Below are 26,021 nucleotides of genomic sequence, written 5' to 3' on the forward strand. Positions count from 1 at the left end.
AGGGTAACACATGACTCCAGTGATACAATTTCAACCACTATACAGAAAGTGGTAGGTGATACAACCTTTGTATTTCTGAGATATCATATATTTTTTGAAACAGAAATTAGCATTGTATTTAAAAATCAGTATCAAATTATTTTGGGCAATTTTAAGACCTAATTTGCACTGCACAATGGAGTTCAGTGACAGTATGTAGGAAAATGCTTTCAAGCATGAGGTTTAGCTGCTTTATTTAGAGACATTTTCTTTTTTTGACATTTGAACAGTAAAATTGCATCACAAGAAATAACTGAGGTTGTATTTTTAAAAAAAATTAAGCCATTAAAACACCACCTGTCCTTCCTCTCCACTGAAGAAAGATCTTGAAATTTTCTTGTAACAAGAAATAAGCCTTTTGAAAGACTCTACCTGCCTTCCAAACAGTTTCTTCATCTTGCCTACCTTTCGATGTTCCCATCTGTGATATCCTGAACTTTAGTAGACAGGTCAGTGTTTATTTTCTCCATCTGATCTTGGTTCTCCAGGCCTATACTGTTCCCATTGTACTTCTCAGATGTTATTTTAGTCGGGTGCTGAGAAGACTGCTCAGAACTTGGTGCTTGGTCCTCCTTAGAGAGCTCCTTCCACCGTTTCTGCAAACACCGAGAATATATTTCAAACACTTCCGTCAGAAAAGATTCTCCTTGCTCAAGATGTCTTCCAAAAGAACAGTCACAAAAGTAGTTTAAGGAACTATCAGATCAAGGAAAAAAATTGCTAGATGAAGAAATAAGGTTAGCTGAAGATGTATCTTCTCCAACAATGATGATCCTTTGCTCTATTTCTCTGCGATGATGCTACTAAGATGGCACAAGGCCACTAATTTCAGGGTTTGTACTCTCCACATTAGCTCCACAATTAGGAAGCAACCTGTCTTGTATCATCCTGCACTGACAGTCCAGCACCTTCCATCTCCCCCTACTCACCACATTGTGCCTACACTACACAGGTCTAAACTGTGTTCTTACCTTCTATGGCTACAAAGTACAACAGGACCTTGTTATGCAAGAACTCCTAAAAAGAGAGAACTGGAAACTAGAGTCATTTACATCAGTCATAGTCTGTTATTTCACCTGGTGGCCCATTAGCCCAGAGATCTACTGCATCATGAAACAGTTATTCACCTTGTTTTGAGTAGTAATCTGATATGATGGGGAAAAAAATTCAGAAGTAAACATGGTTTGCTAGATCTCTGCCCTAATGGGGAGCAGTCCTAATGAAAAACAGTCTGAAGGACTTACTGCAAAAAAACTTCACACAGAAAAAATCTACAAAGTTCACCAGACATAAAAGAATTGACCCTAAAAATTCATCATTTATTTTCTCAGGTAAGTCATACAGCACCTATACAGACATCAAATAACCTGTAGGAAAAAATTCAATTACTTTTAACGATCTATGATAAGAAGGACAAAATGAAAATTGACTCTTCTTCAAACAAGTGACAGATTCCTGTCTGTAGAATTCAAGAATTCAAGATTGCTGGTCTAAACTAAGCATCAAACTCAGAGAGCAATATAAAAAAGCCATCTACTTATAAATGGACTGCTGGCACCATGAGGTTTTTTTAACAATACACTGACTCCTCCATTGCAAAGGAGCTTCCAATATAGATCTGAAATTCACAAAGGGATTAGTCTTGACTCAGAAGATACTTCATACTCAGATGTTTTCTTTGTTTTGTCTTAAAGAGAAAAGAAGCAGCCACTAACAAATGGAAATCCACTTAGCAGCTCCCTCTTACTGTCATAGAAAAAGGCCTTTTAGAAGACATGTTTGTGTCCATAACAGACTTGCTGGCTAATACAAGTAGCGATTACATCTGAAGTGACAAGCTACACAGGAAGAACTGAAATCAGAGACAACTTAACTACTCTTGTCAAACAGAAGGAATTTATCACCAAGAATTCTATTGTAATGGAATAACAAGTGCTGAAATGGTTGGTAACTGACAGTTTAAATATCTATGACAAGACTGTGTGAATGGTAGCACCAACCATTCAGGTTGGTACAACCTGAGGCAGACAGACTGCACACGTGTTGCAGCTGCAGCCACCAGCGAGCAGGAGGCAAGCTGAGGTTGTGTTTGCAGTTTACTGACTTCTGAAATCCACGTCAGATATGAACATTTGGCCAATGTTATAACAGAGAGGTGCTCAATAACTTCATGCCCTCCCCATCATTAGCAGAGAAAAGTGAATACCTCTACCACTCTGGAGAGTACAACTGTTCCATTTGGGGGCAAAAAAACAGCCTAGTTGACCTTGAAAGGAGAAACACTCCTTTTAAGTGCTGCCAATTGATTTTCTGCATATGACCCTGAGGCCTAAAGAGAAAAGCACCAGGACAAATGCCTGCAATGCAGGAAACAGGCGTTTAAGAAAGATCATCTGAACAACCATAATGAGAAAAAGAGAACAAATGAGAAGTGTGCCTTCTTAGGTCTTCTCTTAATACCAAGAAATAACACACTTGAACCTGACTGCTGCCTGGTATCCAGCAACAAGAAATCCTATGATCTAGATGGGTAAGTGTGGGAACCAGAGCTGGTCACAGTGTGGAGCACAGCTTTGTAACAAATGAAGCAGAAAAATATTACTGAAGACAGTACTTCTTACCACCATAAACAGCTTCCAGAAAACAAAGCGACTAAACTGCTGTTAGTACTAGGATGAATCATAAAGTCTTTTAGGCATATGGCACAGGTGTTATACTAGCAGCACACTATCCAGGTGTTGATTAGTTGTTGTGCAAAATTATTTATTTACACAGCAAGTCAACAAACTTCTGTGAAAGAGAACAATCAGACAGCTACCAGAACCCCAGAAGAGAGGAAATGTGTTTTAGCCTATCTGCTCTTGTGAAAATTTTAAGAAATAAATGAAATAAAAGAGCCCTAGCACATGAAAGCAGAATCCCCCCCAGTCCTCTCTCACACCTAGCCAGAGGCACTTAACACAGCTGTGGCTACTTGTGAGGTTTGCAAGCCACTCTGATACAACAGTGAGATTTGTAATTGGCCAGATTCTACTAAATGTAACACAGATTTTAAGGGATATGAAAATACACACCAAGTTTAGTAATAAACATTATCTGTAGCATCAGACAACTTTTACTGTTAGTAAAGATCAAGAAATTCTAAAAAAGATCCTTACTATCTTCAAAGCAGTATTGGTCATTGCATTTTAGTATTGAAGATACTGATTGAACCTTCTTTATTTAAACATCTGTACAGACAAATGATTTTTTCTATTTTATCTAAGAGGGGACATATACATAGGATTAAAAGTTTGGTTGATGGAAGGCACTGAACAGATACCCTCTGATATCTTTCCAACATCTATTGAAAAACTCTAATTTTTTAAATTCCACAAAGTTATATGTTTAAAGTAATTTGGAGCTTATTTTTTACTGCTGTTGCAGTCTGCTGTTTAAATACATGGAGCTAAATGTTTACCTGTATAGTTGAATCCCCCATTATAAATTTTGCTCCTTCTATTACAGCCATATATGAAAATCTTAGTTGATCAGGAGTCTGAATAAGTCCCATTCGATATTTTCTCATATCCAGTAATACTTTCTTAATATCTACAGAAAATGGGTCCTTTTTTTCCATCTGTAAAGAAAGTTACATTGAAAGTGTCAATAGTATATAAAATAATTACAAGTAAAAGTCAGTCATAAAATTCAAACTAAAAATTAATTTCTCCATATTATGCTTATATCAGTTATATATAAAATTAACCACTCAGATTATTTCTAATTTGTTTTTACAGAAAAAATGCAAACCATCTAATGAAAACTTACTATGAACAAATCAGTGATCCTGTATTAACCAAATAAATCAGTACCCTAAGAACAAGTCTTAAAATTAAGAAGTTTAGATACACTTGCTTTTATTCAGGCATGTATTTGAACTTTGAAATATGACTATAAAAATCAGAACTGTAAAAGAGCATTTCCTACTGCTCCAGAATGGAACAGCAATTTAGACTGACCAAATGTAGCAGAAGTTCCCTTATTTAAAGCAGAATCTTTAATCCAAGCAATGCACACACTTGTCCACCTATTTTTAAACATGTATCTGCACTTCTTGCAATTGCATCAAAATACACCCATTTTTCAAAATGCATAAAAAAAGAAAAACTGAAGAATAAACCTTAAAATAAGTTGAGAGGACCTAACCAAACCAGAAGACAAGTCTCTTGTAATTTAAATGAAATATTTTTTCACCGAACCCTGGGCTGTCCTTTTCACTATTACCAAATACGAACAAAGAAAAAGTCTGTGCCTGAACTTCAAAATCCAACAAAAGTTTAAAGCAATTTTAAATATTATTTAACAGTTATAGTTTGCTTTTGTCATGAGCAATTATAGATGATGCACTTCACTGAGTAAACAAAAAAAATCTATACATTCTTGTGACACTGCAACTGGCTACCCAGCCCAAGCTCCTAGAGGGTTGCACAGCAAGGGAAATTCTGCAACACCCTTCATTATGCACTGCAGGAGGTCCAGGGGCATGCCCGAATTCTCAGCCTAGTTAACTATTTTCTGCACTCTTAATAAAAGGGGCCTGTCAGACCTGAAAGGTATTCCATGTTTGGAGAAAAAAACACTTATGGATTCAATTATCTCATTATATATCCACAAGCTTAACTTTAAAATTTTATTAAAAAAACCCAACCAATCCTTAATCTTTTTTAAGCACATCTGAAATAAAAGGAAAAGAATGCTTACTATTTACTTCCCAGAAAGCTTCAAAAGTACGAAATGGGTATGCGTGTGTGTCTGGCCAGACTTTGCAATGCAGATTTGGGCAGGGCTCTCCCCACGTGCCCTTCCAGCCTGCACAGTGGATTTTTTAGGTGAGGCACAGCGTGTACAGAACTTGCCCCACCGTTTAAGTCCTCAGGTCCATCTGCCACGGCCGAGCGAGCTTGGACAGTGACAGTGAAGTCCTCGGGACTGTCACAGCACCCGGTACTAACCGGGGCTGAGCCTGCTGAGCATCCGAGATGTGACGGGATGGGATGGCAGGGAGGCTTGAACTGCCAGGGGATGGTCCCACTGAGACTGGAACTTAGGTCCTTGGGAATGTACTTCAAGATGAATTTGTAAATGTATTTCAAGAGCTGTTTTTTTAAACTGTCCAACTATGCAAATTAAAAAAACGCATGATGTCTTAAAGTTTTCACTGACACGTCATTAACTTCAAGGCTTTTATATGCTTTTAAAGCCTTCTTGACCAAAAAGACCATACTGGGAAGGGAGGCAGGGTGTCAGGAGAAGGAAGAAGGTGACAGAGCAAATGAGCAAACACTTACCAGAACAAGACAAGTGTCTACCAACGAAAACGTGCCAGAACGTCCTATTCCTGCACTGCAGTGAACTACTGCAGGCCCGTGTTCAGGACTCAGTGAACCAGACTCTCTGACTTTAAACAGGAAGTTCAGGAATGAAGCTGGGGATTCAGGAACTCCAAAATCTGGCCATGTGGTATAATGAAAATGAGAGATCATCCTGGACTCGCCACTCTAGAAGTGAAAACACGTAAAACAATACAACTAGAAAGTATTCCTCTTTTGTTCAGTTAGCACACATTCTCCCCAGTCTACATCAATAGCTATTTTCTATTTTAAACCTCCCGTTCAGACAAACCATCCAATAACTTGCTGCAAGTTGGATGACAACCAACAGTGCAGGCTGAAGCAGGTTTTTCACCCCTGTTAGTAGTTTCCTCCTTTGCAACTGTTACCATACACATTTTTTTCTTCTCAAACCTACAATATATTTGGGTTGCTTTACTACTTACTCCCAAATAGCCTTCCTTTTCAACCATTAATAATGCAGTTTAAAGGCTGACAGCAGTTACTAGACAGCTAGAATTAATACTACTGAAAAAGTTTGCATCAGCATTATATGCTCCCCACTCTTGCTCAGAGCAAGAGCCAAGAGCTCTCACCTCTCCTTTTTACACTAACCACATTACTGAGAGGAGCAGGAAGCGTTTTGGAGAAGACCTGTAAGAACCCACACAGCAGGGTGTCTAGTGAGACTTCTGCTGGACATACTCAATTTTTTAAGGTAAAAAGGGAGGATTCCAAAATCATAGTCGCTTTAGAACCACGCAGCTCCTCTCCTAACACAATCAACTAACTGCAAGGTTCTGAAATGACAGCAAGAAGCATGTATATAAAATTTGGATTATATTTTTAAGGAACTCACTTCAGACCTGCAGCTAAATGGCAAGGCATGGTGATTCTGAGACAAACTGATCACTGATTTTAGCTCAGAAATTTTAGAAATGTTCATTTATTTTTACCTTCCCTCCATAACATCTAATTTTCCACATAGACTGAAACCTACCTATGCCTCAACAGAGTTTGAACATCAGAAGATTTAAAACATCAATGCATTCCAGAAAAGCTATTTTTCTTTTTCAGCAACAGTGAAATACAGTCATGAAATTAAAATAAATTCTACTGGTTTTCATATCCTCAGTCTGTTTCAACTTCTTAAGAGAGACAACTTATGAAACTCCTTTGTGAAACTAAAATAATCCAGTTCGTGGTTACCACAGTAACAAAAATACTCTTCCATTTTGTCTTTTGCCTTCAATGCCTGATACCGCAAGACTGCCAATATTTTCACAGAAAACAGCAGATATTAGCAGGACTCCAGTCACTCTCAAATGCAGTTATCTTCCAGAAATACTGTGTCTTTTGGCTAAGAGCTCAACAAGGACAACAGAGTGTGATCTGCAGCATTGGGAAGATGAGTTCACGTTAAGATTTCATATGGAAAGAGACTACAAGGCCTGAATTGTGTAAATACACTGGGATTCACCTCTACCTGAAGCAAAGCATTAAAACAACAGTTTGAATTTTCAACCAAGATCTTCCTACTGCTCTTCTGTACCCAGGTTTTCAAGCAGTGAGTTAACTCTGAAACAACTGAAATGACCCACTTCTTCAAAAATCATAAAGAAGATACATTTTTTCTAAGAAATCTGGAAATAACACTCACGCAATTTCCTCTATTTCTAAGAAAAATAATTGATCATTTAAGAAACAAAACAAAGAAAACTGGAGAGGTTAGCTAAATGCACATACTAAGTACATCACAGGTTAAAGTTGTTCCTTGTGAATCTGACCAGTCTTTGGAACTGGCCATTGATACTCCCTCCCTCAAGGTGCGAGACAGCATTGCAGATTAAAGCTGCCCTTACACGTCAAAGACAACTTTTTTTTTTGTCATGTGGCATCAAAAAGGTGATTTGTGGCATTTTTGCATGGGTTTTGTTCCCCCAATCTCATCCTGTAACAAGCACTAGCATCCTCTTCCTGGAAAAAAAAAAGGAGAGACACTGCTTCAAGCACATGGCCAAATGTCAGCCTGTTTATACAACTCCTCTGAAAGACGTATTTCTACAAGAAAGATTAAACAGTGCTGTTGTACATGTCACTCAACTCTAACACAAAATTACATTTTTTTCCTCCTCTTTTTTGTATGAAGGGTTTATCCATTCCATGATTTTCCATCCCTTCAGCTCATTTTAAAAATATCTGTGTCTTCATCTTTCTACAAGAGTCCCATTGCAGTGCACTGGAACCAGCTGGTCCTCTATGAACTTGCAGCTTCTAATCCTACAGCCAAATGCCATTTGAATATTTCAAACCTCCCACATTTCTCACTGAAACAGAATGGCTCTTTCAAGTGGTGCTTAGCAGTCAAGCTGTACAGCTGAAATGCTGCCTTTGTGTGGTATCTGTACCACCCTTTCTTGAGGAACTCCCCATCGCTGTGCCACGCACCGTGGCTATCGCTCACGTGAAGTGATGCAGGACAGTAACAGGAACAGATTTGGCTTGCTCAAGATTCACAACTGTTGATGGATAAAATTTCAAATTTAAAGAACAACTAACTTAATTTGAAGTGTTACCAGGAAACAAGCTAGTCTTTTAAATTAAAAAAATCCGGACTTCAAGATTCAGGCACTAGTATAAGAATTTATATATTATACACAAGGAACACATTTCTGCATGGTGACTAAAACCCGGCTTGTTCTATGGTAACCACGACACAATCTTCCAAGCTTTATTCCCTAAGACTAGCTACCAAAAAAAAGCCAACAATTTTTCAAAAAAAATTACTCAAACCATTCTAGTGACATTTTTAGGAATTACTGGGATAACCAATATAGCTCAAACTGACAATCTCAGAAAGTTACCACCACACAGGTCTCTTAACAACTGCTGGAAATACCAACAGCACATCCAAAGGATGATCAAAGCACAAGCTCCACGTTACAAGCAGACAGTCACATGAGAACTTGAGCAGAAAAACAGTATCTCATTAGATCAACTACCATCAAAACAAGTCTCCACGTGACCTTTTCACAGTGACTATCCAATCACTCAAAACAAAACAGAACAAAAATCTTAGAATAACTTCAGGTTGTTCAGTCACCTAAGAGTATAAACACAAATAAAATGCTACCAAAATGCTTAAAAGAAGTTGGTGCTTTCACTGTCAAGTAAAACATGTGAAGACAGAAAAACACTGGTTCATCAAGTTTCACACACTCCTTATAAAACTTAATTTCATAATTGAAGTGCTACTGAAATGGTCAAGGATATGAAGGCCTAACATCCACCTACAACCCCACAGTGGGTCCTGTATTTAGTGATCATGCTTTAAGTGCATTAACAATTAATTTGACCATCTAAAAATGAGAAGACATGCTGTAAGGGCAATATTCTAAGCACTGAAATTCAAAATCATAAATAAACTTTTTATCAGAGCCTCCTCTAATTGTTCATTCTACTGCTTGGCAAAATGGCTTTCAAAATTTAAAAACAAATGGTAATGAGTAAAATGGGGCCAAATAATCCTCACAAACATTTTGGTTCCTCCACAGGATCAGCTGGTGAGGGCCACTAAGCAGTCTTGAGTTATCTTAATCTGACAGCCATGGACACACAGAAGCTTGACACTAAGTTGAGAATTCATTTTCCTAATGTTTTTTTCCAAATATTTGCTATTTGCAGACGACTCAAGATTCCACTTGGGATTTATTAATGGTCCTTACTTTGAAGTGTCACAGCACCAGTGTCACATCACATTTCTCCTAGTCCTTTCTCCTCCAGCAAATATTTTCTTTGCAAACCTCTCCTTCAGTTGCTGCATTCATAGTTCTAGAAACCCAGTCTGAGCTACCTTCATTAAGGTTCCTTCAGTAATTTCTAATGACATTGCTCCATTTCCTGATCCACACAATCCCTGTTTCCCTGAAGTTCTGATGGTTGCCTGCCCTCCCACTGCTTGTCTGAGTTTCCCAGTACCAGCGTGGTAGGAGTTCTGCTCATAAACATTCATCATGTGCCACACCACCTTTCTCGAGGTATCTGAGTTGCCACATCCAAAACTACTGAAAACAAAAGTTTTCATTCTCTAAAGATCAATATTACAGTTATGACAAAAAAAAAAAAGCTAAAAGCGGCAATAAGGAATATAATAAACATATTCTACACAAAGTGGAGTCTTTCTCAAGTTAGCTGTCAACATCTAACAATCTTGCCAAAATATTGTCACAAAACTTAGCAACCCCATCCAATTGGTTATTTTAGGGATTTAACAAAAAGCTCTCAAACACCTGACTATCACTTCTCCAGTACGTTAGGAGACTTGGCTTCAAATCACACACGCAAGAGATTCACACAAAAATTATTACAAAATTTTAACATGAGCACAGTATCTTCCTTCTACCTTTATTTCTCAACAGAGAGAATAGATTTGTAGAAGCCTTCACAGAAAGTCTTTCCTCAAGGAGAGTTCTGAACCTGAGCTATTACAGCAGAAAGCAGCATTCAACTTTCATAAAGGTTGACAACTGACACAAAATCACGCAGGATACACAACAACACACGGTGGAAAGGCAGCTTCAAATGCCTTTATTCTAAAATTCTAAAGACTGGGTCAGGCAAAAAAATAAGGAAATTCCACAATAATAAGCAGCAAGAGAAAGAACATCAGAAATACTGACAAGCTTTTGGAAAGATATCAATCAACACCATGTGCTTTCCAAAGCTTTACTGGACTATGCCAGCCCCAACAGTATAAACAAATGTTTGCCTAGAACAGGTACAAACTAATTATCCCTCCTAATCCCACCTGTGCTTCCAACTGCTCTTTAATAAAACCAACAACAAAACAAACAACTATTCAGAGGTTGTTTCATCGGTAACAATATTAAACAAGCACTTTACTCTTCATACATAAATGTTATTTTCCTTTAGAGATTTGGTGCAGTAAGACAAATTTACTTGATCTCAGAATGGCTGTATTATAAAGACAACCTTGGTTCTTTCTATTTTCCAGGGAATGCTCAGATTTAAGTACTCCTCGGCATTCAGAATATATTTTGTTCATGAGTCATCTTATATTCCAGGCAGAGTGGCTAAATGTCTTACACTCTGCCTCCGCCAAAGGCCCCTCCAGAATAACTTGCATAAACATAGTTAAGCTCACATTTCAAGTTACTGTGAATACTCAGTTCCCACAAGTTTTATGGTATAATTATCAAATTCTTACAAAAGGCTGCATTTAGCATTCACAGCGTCAGTCTAGAAACTATGCAGCTTTTTTAATTGAATAACGAAGTGTGTTTTACTTCTTGTAGTATTTTATATAAAATTATTCTTTAGAGTTAATATTTGTGGAGCCTTACAAAAGTGCCAGTGCATTAAAATAAAAACTCAATACAGACTTTCTGGGTATTCATGAAACTGCTTTACGTGACTTACAAGAAACTCTGCTCAGTGCCGACAGGCCTGTGTTGCTGGTCCAAAACAAACCCAGATATTTAAGTGCTCAACAGCTCCAACTCGAAAGTCTACTATAGCAGATGTTGTGATGTTCCTCAAGGGATTTCTGCATTTTCCGGTTAATGCCACATCCAAACATAAATGTGTAATGAAAACGGCATCCTTTGAAAATAGGTAGTTCAAGAGTAGGGCCCAACATCAGCCAAATAATTCCGCGGAAAAGCCTGATAGTTAGGAAAACTTGCATTCAGCTTTCCTAAAAGGAGAGCTGTGCTTTCGCAGGCAACAGCTTGCAGCACTACTCACATTTTCTTTGCTTTTGTTGTCAATAAACACACCACTAAACAGAAATTCTTCAAGTCAGCAGGATGGTATTTCAGAAAGCTTTTCTTATATGGAAGAGAACAAGTTTTAGCATGTTGGTCTCATGAGGGAGGTTTGGAATTAACTACCCCAAAATACCATCAATAGTTACTATAAATTCAAATATTTTTGAACAAATATATCAATATTTAGTTGCATAAAACAAAACGCGAAAGAACACCTTCAAGCTTTCCTTTCCCAAATCCTCTTGACAAGACAACCTTGAATAAAACTTGCCAGACCAGCATTTTCAATTACTATAAGGCAAGATTCATAGGGAGAGAGAATATCTTACAAGACACAGCTGGAACAAACAGACAAGCTCTTCAATCCTGTCTTCCGCTCTGAAACAGAAGTGGCAAATTCCAACCCAAGCTCAGGCCACGAACAATTTTTTTGAGCTTAACTTGGTTAAATTGTCAAAGTGCTTAATTTTTTAAGAGAAAAGGATGGTTGGTCCTGTAGAGCAGAAGGGGAGGTAAGCAAGAGGAGACAGTTACCTATCTACAGGTGGTAATTACCCCTCCCCCAAAAAACTTAAGATAGCTAGACTGAATTACATGGAAAACTTAAGTTTCAATAAAAAAAAACCCAGTAATTACTGAGTCAGATTTCTGATATTCAAGGGAAATCAGAATGTTCAACTCCTGTGTTCTTTCCATTAGGTTAATTCTTACAGCTCTGTTTAGGGTCACCACTACCATCAATCACAATTCAGCACAGTAAGGTACTGCCAGATGGAAAATGTAAGCACAAAAATGCTGAAGGTGTATAAATTGAGGTCTAACTCGCTTATTTTGCACACAAGCATCTTCAACACTCTCAGAAGCCAAGGGCATTACAATTTCCAGTGTAAAAGATCAGTCAAACCCAGAGTGACAACATGCTGAACAGTTCTCATGATACACTTAAGCCCACATGTAGGAGCTGTCCAGACTGAGAAAAGCTTACGTTGATATTTTCTAATTGCAGTAGATGCACTGTGTAATAGGATTTGACGTCTTCAGATATTAGCCTCACACGGAAACCTGTGTCACTGAAGGTCATAACCTCCTCTTCTTTTGTTGGCCAGTATTGTGCACACTTCACCTAATGGATTTGTTTTAAAGAAAGAAAAAGAAGACAAAAAAAAGGAAAATCTGGTTAAATATCCTATTATCTTGGGCTCTGCTTGTGCAGATTTTGAGACCCGATTATTCAATACAGTAGACTCAAGTACCTGCTCGCAGTTTGAGGAATTCTCAAAGCCAAGTTACCTCCACTGCTTCAGTGGCTACTATGGAGTCCAGCTTTATCTGGTTATCCTTTCTTTCATGGCAGGACTAACATGTTCTGCCACACATCTTAACTCTTCTCCCTCTTCCCCATTTAGTTCTCTACAGGGAACTGAGATCTCTGACCAGCTATTTCAGCATTTCCTCCCTCCATTTCTGACATGCACACCTGCATATTTACAGAACTCTTCTATCACATCCAGTTCTCCCCAAGCCTGTTGAATACTGGAAGGTTCTAGTGAAACAAAGGAGTGAACTAACAAAGCAATGCAAACAATTCTTTGTGTTTTATTCCTCTTGCTCTGCACTCAGATTTCCTGTAGGAAATTTTTTGCAAAGAAAATAAGTTACTTTTTAATGGACCAGTCATAACTTTTTCACTAACTAATCTACTCTGAAGGAAAAATATAAATTACATGCATTTGTAACTAAAATCCACAGTGCTCTTAGGTACAATAGCAGAAAAACTACATCATAACAGAAAATGTTTATATTCTGCATGTATACCTTCAGTTTTAAAGAATCAAAAATAACCAGATAAGTTTGACAGTTCCTGGGCAGCAGTTTGTCTTCACTGTTACAGCTAACATCTCTATAATAACAAACACTACTCTGTTAGATTTAGAGGAATTAATCTACAGATACTTTAATTCAAACTTGTTTTCCCACCTTCCATTTCTCAGAGCACCTCACACTGCCTCTAGTCCACACTGTTTGTATCTGCATATCCTTTCTCAGGATGTTACTTTCACCTTCCCGGATGTATTTTCACTAAACAGATGCTATTTTTACCAAACCAAATTTTATGCCTTAACTCCATCACTTTAAAGTTATATTAAACACACAGTATGCTGTGTGTTTACCCATGAGAAAGTGTGTTATCTCTTTTAATGTAACAATCAAACATTGTTCAACTGTACTAAAATTATGTGGCTTATTTTACACCTTTAGGCCCAGTGACACTTACCGACTCTTTCTCAACAATTCTGTTCAGCATGACAACTGCTTTGGTTTGTTGTTGCCATACCATGAGCCAAAAATGACAACATGTATTAGGTAGTGGCCCCTGTGTAGTAAGAAAAACATGCATGAGAACATACAGGCAAGGCAGTGTTTCAACACAGCTAACGGCTCACTGCAGCAAACAGGACAGAGTCTTCCTCTGAAAAGTTTAAACAAATTATTAATAAAATTATAGAAATGGCAGGCAAGAAAGTAACTACACTGCATATGCCACTCCAGTACAAAACAGTTGGGTTTTCTAAGAAAACAAACAATCTAAAAACCAAACAAAACAGCAAAACCTCAGGGAAGGGATATGTTGGTTTAGGCATCATTTCTATTGTGTTATTAGAAGAAAAGCGACTGCAGGCATGCTCTGAAAGTATAACATGATATAAAGGGCTAAAATATTGCTGCAACCAATTTCCAAAAGAACTGAAGAGCAAGAAATACTTGAAAAGCTTCATATGCAGTAAATTAATCACACTGTAATATTCCCTTTAGCCTTTCTTAAAATATAAAATAATCTGTTCACAGCTACAAGCCACAGGGTGCCAATATGAGATATATGTAACACATACAGTCAAGGAACCATCCAAACACAAATGACAACTGTACAAATCCCTCTCCCCAAGATTCTCAATCCCTGTAATAACCTAGTAATTGGTACTACTCACCTGTGTTAAAATATAGTATCTCTGAGCTTCTTCTATGACCACTAGGCTGGCATTGATATAATCATTCTCTGTGTTCTGGAGTTTCACACGACTATGATCATCTAAAGTTCAAATAAAACTAAGAATTAATGATGCATCCATATTGATGAATACTCCCTAGCAGCAAGTTTAGGTCTGACAAGTAACATGAAATAAATACTGCAGTACCACCCAAGGAGTAAAATACAGATATGTATGAAACTAATTTATCATCTCACTTTGGTAACTGTCTGTCTCAATTCTCTGCTTAGCATTCCACAACAGGAATTTCAGGCAGCTCTTAGTAGCAGCTGCTCAGAAAACTGGAATACCCATTTGTCTTTTTTCTAAAAAAAGGCAAACAAACCAATTCTCCCATACAGGCCAAAAGATGCTCACAGCCATCCCTCAACAGCTGCATTGCCTTAGTACAACAGCACCACAACTCACACCAGGCAACGCTGTCCTATCACACCAAAACATTCCACTGCATGGTTTCCTTTATGTTCAAAATTCCAAGATTTTTGGCGAACTGAAGTTTCACAGGTTGAGGTAGAATCAAAGTTAAGCTCACACAGCTAAAAATCCCACCAAAATCTACTTACAATAATTCAAACCAATCACTGATACATTTAATTTTCCTTTTAAGTTATTGTTGAATAACATACAATATAAAAACAAAAAAGGCAGATGCAAAAACACATATATTTAAGAAATCTTCCATTAAATGAAGCCTGATCTAATTACATGGTTTCAGTCTCTCACAATTACACAGGCAAGACAGAAGATTCCCTCATTTATGGCAAGTGAAGGCCTCAGCTTAAAATTCTAACATTAATATGAGAAAGATTATCACACTGTCAGACTAAAACACTGCATAATAAAAAGTCACTGTGGCTGTTCCTAGAACCTTTAGTATCTGATTTATCAGCCTCTAGGACACTTCCAGGTAATCAGACTTATTCATAGTAAATAATCCTTCAGCCATTTATTGGCCACTGCATTAAATAAAGAGCACTTTTAGTTTAAAAATCTGTACACAATTACATGACAGAAAATGAGATCCAACTGACTGCAAACCTCCTGAAGCTCAACAGCTTCAAAAGATTCTTAGAGTAAATAAAAAATAGCAAACTAAAATGAATTTATGAGACTTCAACACATTTCAGGAAGACATGGGAGAGATGCCATTAGGAAACTGATGGAGCAGAGAGTGAATTATGATGCAATGCCAGTTTTAAACCCATATTCACCTGGTCTCACCCACAAAACTCAAGCATGGTGCAGACTGCTGTTAAAGTGCCAGCCCACTTTTCCCTCTCCCATCCCTGCACCAAAAGGCCAACATCCTTTTGACAAACTTCTTGGGAAACACACAAAATCACGGGTTTCCACATGAGTAACTCCTAAGTATCAAAACCAGCACAGCTACAATAACCAGCCTATACAGCAAGGCACATCTCAGAAATCCACGAATATAACCCTGCACAGGCAAAAAGCTGATGGCAACCAAAAAACACTGAATTTGACTCTTGTTCTGCAGACTGCTCAGAGGATTTGATATAAATACTTTCCATATGTCAGGAAACCTGGGTAAAGTACATGTACTAGGTCTTGCTCTGCTTTGACACTCTGCCTCATCTATCTGCTATTAGCAACTGCCAAAGATGATCTTGCTGGATTGAAGTAGAGACCTCAGCAGTAAAGTACCACTATTTTGTTGTTCAGGGACTCAGACTTGGGGTTGTTCCTCTCCCTGCTTTAGCTCCTAGCTTTTACATGCAGTCACATACAAATATAGAGAGAACAGAATTATTCTGAAAATTTATTTTTAATACAAAAGTCTGAGAAATCTATTGGGTTAGCCTGTTTTTATTAGCATTCCAGTTGTAAGGCAACACCATCTTGACTTTCAGGAGTCTTAATAAAATTTATGATACCTCCGTGTGAATTAAAAAAATACTATCAAAGCCAAGACACAGTAAAATTGAGACACGTGCATTTTAAAGTAAAACGTATCTCTTTGTATTATTTCGCCAGGGTAGGAAAGCGTTACTTTTTCCTTTCATGTATCACTTTATCTGAAATGTTTCTACTGGAGAGAAACCAAGACCTCTGTAAATATTACATGTCATTTGCCAACAGGAAAAACTTAAGATCTTGTTATAGTAAATCACACATACCGGTACGAGTGTTCTCGGAAAGGTGACGTCAGCAGGCACTATTAACAGTTTAATCACCAGCGGCAGCCGCTGCGCTGCCGGCCAGGGGCAGGAACTGCCCAGGCTCCAAGGAGGTCTCCTACTTTAATCCTTATACACATTTCCAGCTTTGTTTTTTCCTCCTTATAAATTCTGCTTTGTAAACATAACAAATAAAATTCTCAGGATTTTTTAAAGCCCCTTCAACAACTAATTCTATGGACAGACAGCCTCCCTCTTACTCCCCAGCTAAAACAGAGGCGATCCTACAAATACTCTGGCACACAGTCCACAGGATAAAGAAAGCCACTAGAACATATTGATTTCCCTTCTTTCAAGGGAAAGGTTCTTAAAGGACGCAATGACCTAGAAACCTCATTCAAACCCTGGCTTGCTCTTCTGAATTAAATGAAGCAAGCCAACTTTTCACAGTGAGTTTGCTGTAACGTATTTCCCATATGCAAATCATTTCCAGTTACAAAGTACATAAGATTTATACGAACGATAAACCTATCTTAAATCTTTAAGATTAAGATTTATCTTACACGTTGCCATGCCCACAACAGCAAAAATACAGTACTCATTTTCTGAAGTGCTAATTCCCCTATTTCAACAAACTATGCAGAATGAAAAGGAAGTGAAAACCTGAAAAATTATTCCCATTCTGGCTCCTGCACTGAGAAAAACCACTCCCAGAACGACCCTATCTGAAATAAACAAACTCTGATTACCCACTTCCAGTGAAACCCTGTCCAACTGATATCACCGACAACACTCCCCATGTTTAAAGTAAGGCTAAGACTTCACATTACACATCAATCAGTCCACTCCTTGCTAAACAGAAAATGACAGATTCGGTTAAAGCCGAGATAAAAACCATTCAGCGTTTTGACAGCATGCAGTTCTTGCAGTTGGGTAATGAAACATTTTTATTTGAAAACAACTTAGTTTCTCGAAGTGAAACCACTATATAACTTCAAAATTTTCTTTTATCCAAGAGACCTTTCTGGTCCCTCAAATATAGAGCTATTAACAATAGAGGAGGGTGAAATGCTACTTACTGGATTAAAGAAAGTCATAAATAACACACGCAGCCGTAAGCCATCCCAGTGACCCTGCCTGGCCCTTTCCCGCCTACCAGCAAATCCCCTCCATTTCACTAACCTAAATCGAGTCTATCTGAGCTGCTAAATTATTCAAATTACAATACTCTGTCACTAGACTTACAGTCTCAAGGTTCAGAGGTAGCTTAAGGCAAAGGAAAGGCAAAGTGACTTTCCCCCACCACCCTGTCACTGGCTGTACACAAGGACTGCCGTGACACCAATCATGGCCCAGCTCATGACTGAAATGTGTTCACATCGAAACACACGCACCACAACTACACAGGATCCTTACACTGCTAAGCAGGACTGTGCAAAACAATCTTAAGACACATTAAAGTTTAGATCAGCATGTGCTGATCTAAAATTTCCATCTTTCTCAACCTCAAAAAGAGAAGGATCTCCAAAAGCAGCATGTTGAGTTTATTTTACAATGTTTTCTGCTAACAAGATGTTTTAGAGAATCATTAGATAACATCATAAATATTATCAATGTCAGCTTCTAACACGGACAACAAGAAATGCAGCAGGCTTATTTTGGGCAGAAGATCTCCCTGTTCCCAGCACATACACTTGAAAAATTACAGAAAGGGAACATTTCTGCAATGATAATTAATCAGCACCATGTGCAAAACCATTCAAATCAGTTCCAGCTCAGCTGCCTGTAAAGTACAACACTCATCATGTTCCTCTCTCGCTGGCCAACTACAAGCCTATGGTTGAAAGGTCTAACCAAGTCTACTCATGGCCTCAAGAATAAAACAAGTGAAATCACTACCTTGCAACATCCTCCAGGAGCAACATCATTTATCAGGCAAAAATGCTCAGATGACCCAGGACATTGAGCCACACACTGTATTACAAAGGAAGGCTGAAGAAAAAACTGCGTAAACCCCCATCTACCCTCCAAAAGCAAAAGGAAAAATAAATCCTGCCAGTTTTGCTGAGGGGATTTCCTTCTTGCCTCTAAATCTGGGAACACAGTAAACAGATGTCTAAAGGGTGTCCACAGTCAATCTGAGACACTAGACTTCTCTGGTAACAACTAAGGATAGCATTTAGAAGAAAGTAATTACAGAACTCTTCAGTTTCATTGACGGCCTTAATAAAGAACAACAACTTCACAAGTTACTTTACTCTCTTGACAATGTTTTCTGAGAAATGGTTTCGTCTCTCCGGAAATGACTGGCTGTCAAACCAAACCTATTTCAGATTAACTTCCTGTTTCAATAGTAGGACAGAGCCAAAATACTCCTCTCCCCATTCTAGACTAATACCAAACTGCTAGACTGTTTTTCCCTAGGCAGTAATTCTTGAGACTTTTACCAAACCAAACTTATACACACTATAGCTCTTTAGCCAACAAAAATGAACAGTAACAAAAACACTTTTGAAACTGCAACTATGTGAAACTCAAGAGTAATGGGCAGAGACTAGCCTTTCCCAGATAAGAAAAATTAACTTTTACCTAGAAATGTATGTAACAGACACAAACTGGCTCCAGTGTACTTGTCCTGTGTATCATGGTTGAAAAGAGGCAAACCAACCCAAAGCCTTTTTTCTAGCACTTATAATTGGCATTTTATCTGTAAGACAGAAAAACCTTAGCATTTCCTCTTGCAGCCACACCATTTCGTAGTTTAGACTGGCTCGGCCACTACCATGGTTAACAAACAATTTTATCACTGCTACAGAGAAATAAAATGTTTTCATCAAATAACACAGTATGGTTCAGTAGCTGGATCCTGAAAGTCTAACAGCTAGTTCTGGAGGCCTCTAACTTTTAGGGAATACTGGTATCACTTGGTTTTCATTTAAACCCTGTTAAAAAGCAGTAAGATTTGCAAAGTGGAGGGCTAAGATGATAAGATTGTGAGACTAAGCTGCCTTGCATTTCTGCAACACCAGTTCCCTGCATATGTGCACAATTAGATGTGTTCACCACAGTGACCAAACCATGCAACTTTTATCCCAGCTGCATTAAAATTTAGGTACCATTATCTTGAAATCTTATTTATCATATATTACCTGCCAGGTCTCTTTCTCCTCCCAACTCTCATCATCATTACAGAGGTAATTATGAGTCACATTCAAAAACACAGATGTAAAATCAAGAGGAATTAGTCCAAACAGTGTTTTGCTCTGTTCTCCTCATACAATCTTGTTCCTAATGGCCAGTGCTGCAGGCTGTCTCAGTGGACCAGTGCAAACCTCTCCTTCAAAAATGCTAAAAACTGAGATTGCTCATAAATGTCACCATCTTAGTTCCTTCATCATGTTATACTTCATGTGAACCACAGTATAATGGCTCTAACCCGTTCCTGAGCCCAACTACCACCTCAATACTAGATTTTATCCGTCTCTGCTTTTGCACAGGGTACAAGAATTAAGAGAATCATATCAATTTCTTCCTCCTGGCTGAACACACATTTCAGAAGCAGGTTTTGCCATGACTAAGGTAGAGGCGTTTGATGCTCTTTACTATTGTAAAAGGCATGCTGTGATTAAAAAATTGAAAAAATCTTTACATTTGAGCTCCAAGTAATTAAAGGAGATTAATACAAGTCACATCTGTGAGGCATTACTGGAGGCATTATTAGATGCTACTTAAATAATAAAATGTCATTTTATTCATTTTTGAAACACTGTTTTTAAAAAGAAATAAAAAACTACAACTATATGGAAGGAAAACGTCTATTTTCTTTGCAGTGATGCTTAGGAAATTAAATCCATAGATGGGAGAAATGATAAATGCATGGATACAGTTTCCAACACAGAAGTTGTATGGTGTGTTAGACCCAGCAATAGAACCTGGATCTCCTGGGGGTTCAAAGTCCATTTCCTGCCTTATCATCTTACGACTCCTATCCCATTTCGGTATGAAACAGAAAGTGAGTAAGACACGATCTCCTTCAGCACCAGTAAGGCGCCAGTGCTGTGCTGTAACAGGGCAGCAAACCCGTGACACAGAAGCACCTCCGCACAGACCAACACGTGTCCGGCAGAGGCCCATCTCCCTTCCCTGAGCAGTGTGAAGGTCATCGAGCCTCGCCTCCTCTCAGGTACCTTCTTCAGAGCTGTGCATCCTCCAGGGGACTGCCATGCAGAGGCAGCAAAGAGGGTGCACTGAACTCCCAAGTTCAGCTTCACCAGCCTGCAACACCAAGATCCGGCATCGGCATCGCGCTGCCTGGATCCATTTGGTGGGAATTCCCTGTGCCAGGAGCACCATCCTGGCAGTGGCCCAAGGAGCCCCAGGCAGTGCTCCCTCTGAACAGAGTGACTCTATCAAAGACCCCTTCCATGCACTTTTGACAAGTGCTATGCACGTGCTCTGACTGCAACTTTCAACCGGAAACACGGAGCTTCCCATTTCTCCAAATCTCACAAATAGGGACACAGATTAGGCTTTCAAACAGGAAGCCCCAGTACATCAGCAGCCCTTCAAAAACTTCAGATCCAGTAATAAAAAGGCTTTTATGACCCTCTGCTCTGGCAAACTTTATACTGAAGAACACACAAACATTTATTTTGTTGCAGCTTCGATTTACTGTGGAAAAATTAAGGCTGCACAATTCTTTTCCCTAGGCTTTTTTAAAGTAATTTATGGTATCTTTCTCCAGCTATAACTACATATTGGTGATCTTCTGCTCGCAGATCTTTTTGCAATGATTTTGGATTATGGTTTCTGAAGTCAAATGCTGTTGGAAAGAAGTCACAGCATCCCTGCAGCAGAGCAGTTGCTCTAAAAAAAGAGGTGTTTTCACAGGAAATGTAAGACCATTATGTCACAAAGACCATTACACAGTAGTTAGTGAAGTACAAAGCACTCCATACCATGTTTACCGTATAGACACAAATAACAAAATCTTAAGCATTTTTTAAAGCAACAGTAAAAATTGAGTGGCATTTATCCACACAATCTTATAATCCTGCAGAATCACTTAGCCCAAAAGGAAACTACTTCCAGTAGTCAAGGCTTATTAACTTAATTTCTGTGCTTATTTTTTATGACAGATAAAGCAATATTTAAAAATAATTTCCCTATGAGAAAAATACCTTTAAAATATTACTTTGCAGCTCACAAACATTTACCTACACACTAATACCCAAGGTTTGCTCTCTCTTTCACCATTCACCACAATGAGTTTAACCTGCAGACTTTTTTCCCTCCTGTTATACACATTTGTGTACATGTTAACAAAAATCAACATTTATCATAGGATACATGCCTATAGAAATAAGGAAAATGCAAAACCTACAACGAACATGATTTCTCAGCATCAGTGTTTAAAATCAACAGCGTAAGTAAAAAGTCTAAAATTCTACTGCCATGATTACAGAAAAGATACTTACATGGACTAACATCTCTGTATCTGTTCCGATTTCTGTTTTCTGGGTATTTTGCAACTCTGTGAGGGTAGTCACTGGATTTATGTCGGATTTCCTTTAAAAAAACCAAAAAAACGCAACTTACTTATAGCCAGCAAGATGATTAAGATTAGTGTTCGACACATTAATTAATCAAGGTTATTAATAATTAACATTTTTAAACCAACTTTTACTGCACCTAGTGTCATTTTCTCTCAGAAAACATGTCTCATTCTTGGCCAAGCTGCTGCCATTTAGATCTTCCTACACTTAGCTAACATCACCAAACTAACATAAGTACAACTTGCTAAGCAACCACTGCACCATGATCAAAGAGAAAATCCCCAGATATTTATTATGCTTACAGCTTACCTCAGATTTGCATGTTATCTGCCACAGCAACAAGAGACTCAGATGGAACTTAACAGCAATAACCCGCTGGCTCCTTTTCACTGACTGGCAGTGTAAAGTCCCACAAAGGTAACTGAACTCATTAATGAATTTATGGCTGCTGTTAAGAGCCACAGGACTATTCTTGGTGGTTTGATGGTTTATTCCATACAGCTACAGTTAAAGATGAGCCAATAGGAAGAAAGAATTCTAGAGTCACAAATATCCATGTGAAATCACAGCCTGCTTCCCCCCACACATTAATACAAACCTTTCAATAATATGAGATATTCAAACAGATTCATTCACACACTATTTTAAGGACCATACTGTTCACACATTCTCAATGTTCAGCTTTGGGTTTTTTTGCCTCGAAGTGCATCTTTTCCACAACTTCACTACAATATACAGATTTATCTTACGTAGACAGCTGAAAACAGCCTCCAATGTACTGAACTCGATCTCAGTATCGATGCCATCTCAGCAGAGATATTGTATGGCACAGAATTAATATTTTACTTAGAATTCTCCTTTCATTTTTAGATTATGCTGCTACATTTGATCATTATGCCCCAAAGGGCATTTAAACTTCTCATTACAGCTGAGCATTCTTTGGTCTTCTCAGTGTTTCCACTATCTTTGTCTTCAAACTTCCTAAATGGCCCAGTCTATTCCCAGACAACAAACACAGCCCCAAAAAGCCTTCAGCAGAAATCTAATGCACAAAAGAAAGCTCTATTTTTTAGCATATGGCACAGGACCTCACTTTAAGTAAGTCTTTACAGGGTCAACCTGTAAAGAACATAAACCACGACATGGAGCGGCAACTGCCAAGCACCAACATTCCACATATTTGTACAAAAATCTCTTATCTATTAGGTTTTTAATTCTGATACAGCACACTGGAACTCCTCATCTAGTTCACAGGACTGACCAGTTTTGGGAGCTTGTACGTAGAACAAATGGATCTGGAGGGCATTCACACCCAAGTTCCCATGAAATGCAAATTTCGTGTTACTCAGTAACTGGTAATCTAAAATGCTTTTAAAAGCACCTGCATTGTGGGTGCACAGAAACACACCTGTATTTCAGTAAGGAAAGATTAAACCAGCTAGAAACACTGCCACAGTCATAAGGAGGAGGGTGGGCTTGTTAAAAAGAAATGTCAGGAAGTTTAATGACGAGTTCTAAAATCCCACCATCACAAAATATCCTGAGTTGGAAGGGACCCACAAGGACCATCGAGCCCAACTCCTGATCCTCCACAGGATAACCCCAAGAATCACACCATGAGTCTGAGAGTGTTGTCCAAATGCTCCTTGAACTCCGTCAGGCTCGGTACTAGATGTTACTTATTTGACATACAGACATATTTAAACTAAAGTATCTGGAACATTGAAATAGAAATAACACATTTGAATCACACATAAGTCAAATAAAGAGCCAATTTAAAAGAAAAAAGTACAATTTGAAGTCAACAATGAAAATTTTATTTTTTAGTTCTTTTTCCTCATTTGTGAGAGTGCTGTAAAATAGTGCTGGCATAAATAACTGCTCTACTGATACCAGCTGACACATAAAGTCTATTTTATGGAAAGGACTGTTGTTGGAAGTTATAATCTTGTTGTTTCAACAGAGAAACCCCACGCAGTGCTACAGGCTGGGCACAGAGTGGTTGGAGAGCAGCCAGGCGGAAAGGGACCTGGGGGTTTGGATTGACAGGAGGCTGAACATGAGCCAACAGTGTGCCCAGGTGGCCAAGAAGGCCAATGGGATCCTGGCCTGTATCAAGAATAGTGTGGCCAGCAGGTCCAGGGCAGTGATCCTTCCCCTGTACTCTGTGTTGGTGAGGCCACACCTTGAGTGTTGTGTTCAGTTCTGGGTCCCTCAGTTCAGGAAAGATACTGAGGTGCTGGAGCGAGTCCAGAGAAGAGCAACAAGGCTGGTGAAGGGACTGGAGCATAAGCCCTATGGGGAGAGGCTGAGGGAGCTGGGGTTGTTTAGCCTGGAGAAGAGGAGGCTCAGAGGTGACCTCATCACTCTCTACAACTACCTGAAAGGATGTTGTAGCCAGGTGGGGATTGGTCTTTTCTCTCAGGCAACCAGCAGTAGAACAAGAGGGCACGGGATTAAGCTCTGACAGGAGAGATTTAGTTTGGATATCAGGAAGAAATTCTTTACCGAGAGAGTGGTCAGGCATTGGAATGTCCTGCCCAGGGAGGTGGTGGATCCTCCGACCCTGGAGGTTTTTAAGGTGAGACGGGACGTGGCACTGAGTGCCATGATCTAGTAATCAAAGTGGGGTTGGATTAAGGGTTGGACTTGATGATCTCAGAGGTCTCTCCCAACCCAACTGATTCTGAGATTCTATGGAAAGCGCAAATACTGCATTTTCTGAGAGGCAGCCGCGGGGCTGTCCAAGGCAGCGGGCACGGGCGCCGAGGGGCAGCGGGCACGGGCGCCGAGGGGCAGCGGGCACGGGCGCCGAGGGGCAGCGGGCACGGGCGCCGAGGGGCAGCGGGCACGGGCGCCGAGGGGCAGCGGGCACGGGCGCCGAGGGGCAGCGGGCACGGGCGCCGAGGGGCAGCGGGCACGGGCGCCGAGGGGCAGCGGGCACGGGCGCCGAGGGGCAGCGGGGGTGCCTGCGCGCTGTGGGGCAGGGCTCCCCTCAGGCCCCAGCCCGGCACGGGGGCTCCGACGCCGCCGAGCCCGCGCACGCGCCCCGCCCCGCCCCGCGCCTGCGCGCCACCGCCCCACCGCGCGCCCCTCCCGCGGCCGCCCCCGGCGCGCACGCGCGGCGCCAACCCGCGGCTCCGCTGCGCGCACCTGAGGGCGAGAGCCGCGCCGGCCCCGCGACTTCCGCTCTCCCCGCGGCGCCGGGCACGGGCACTGGCAGCCCGCGGCTCTCCCTCCCCCCCGTCCTCCCTCCGTCCCGCTCTCCGGCTGCAGCCGGCCATCCCGCCCGGCTCACCAAATAGCGCGCCTGCCAGTCGTTCGTGGCGTCGATCTCCTGGAACTCCCGCTCGATGGCGGCGGACATGATGGTGGTGGTGGTGGCGGCGGCCGCCGGGGCGCACGAGCCCGTCCGCGGGAGGCGAGCTCGCGGCCGGTCGTGCGCTGCCCCCGCCTCACGGGAGCGGCGGGCGCGCACATACGCTCCTGCCCGTGTCCCGCCGCCGGCGCCGCGCGCATGCGCAACCCGCGCCCCGCCCGCCCCCGGGAGGGGGAGGAAGGGGAGGAGGAGGAGGAGGGAAGCACCTGGGGTGACGTCACGGGGGTGGCACGGCTGCCCGCGATCGGCCGGGCCGGGGGCTTCGGGCAGGGAGAGGTCGCCGAGTGCTCGTTGTCCCAGAATCACAGAAATCAGTTGGTTTGGAAAAGACCTCTGAGACCATCCAGTGCAGCCTGTGACCGAACACCACCGTGTCAAAACACCTCCAGGGACGGTGACTCCACCACCTCTAATCACGCTTTCTGTGAAGAAGTTCTTCCTAATGTCCGTCGTAAAACTCCCCTGGTGCATCTTAAGACTGTGCCCTCTCGTCCTGTCACTAGTTTCCTGTGAGAAAAGACCAACCTCCGTCTGACTACACCCTCCTTTCAGGGGGTTGCAGGGAGTGATGAGGTCTCCCCTGAGCCTCCTTTTCTCCAGGATGAACACCTCCAGCTCCCTCAGCTGCTCCTGACAGGACTTATGCTCCAGTCCCTTCACCAACTTCCTTGCCCTTCTCCAGACCCGCTCCAGCACCTC

General features: G+C 40.5%; 1 protein-coding gene across 2 annotated transcripts in view; it reads right to left on the bottom strand.

Moving 5' to 3' along the window:
* PTPN2 (protein tyrosine phosphatase non-receptor type 2) overlaps positions 1-25,474 on the bottom strand; it is a 31,482-nt gene extending 6,008 nt beyond the window's left edge. For both annotated transcript variants that reach the window (XM_071554868.1, XM_071554867.1), the window contains exons 1-8: positions 25,242-25,474; positions 21,866-21,956; positions 14,188-14,288; positions 13,476-13,574; positions 12,186-12,323; positions 5,370-5,579; positions 3,500-3,658; positions 445-635 (exon numbers count right to left, since the gene is read on the bottom strand). In XM_071554868.1, coding sequence (XP_071410969.1) covers positions 445-635; positions 3,500-3,658; positions 5,370-5,579; positions 12,186-12,323; positions 13,476-13,574; positions 14,188-14,288; positions 21,866-21,956; positions 25,242-25,310 — 1,058 coding nt within the window. In that variant the 5' untranslated portion in view covers positions 25,311-25,474. The remainder of the gene's footprint in view (positions 1-444; positions 636-3,499; positions 3,659-5,369; positions 5,580-12,185; positions 12,324-13,475; positions 13,575-14,187; positions 14,289-21,865; positions 21,957-25,241) is intronic.
* Between the last annotated feature and the right edge of the window lie 547 nt (positions 25,475-26,021).

Source organism: Pithys albifrons, chromosome 4 (genome assembly GCF_047495875.1).
Source record: "Pithys albifrons albifrons isolate INPA30051 chromosome 4, PitAlb_v1, whole genome shotgun sequence".
In the NCBI taxonomy this organism is placed as follows: Eukaryota; Metazoa; Chordata; class Aves; order Passeriformes; family Thamnophilidae; genus Pithys; species Pithys albifrons.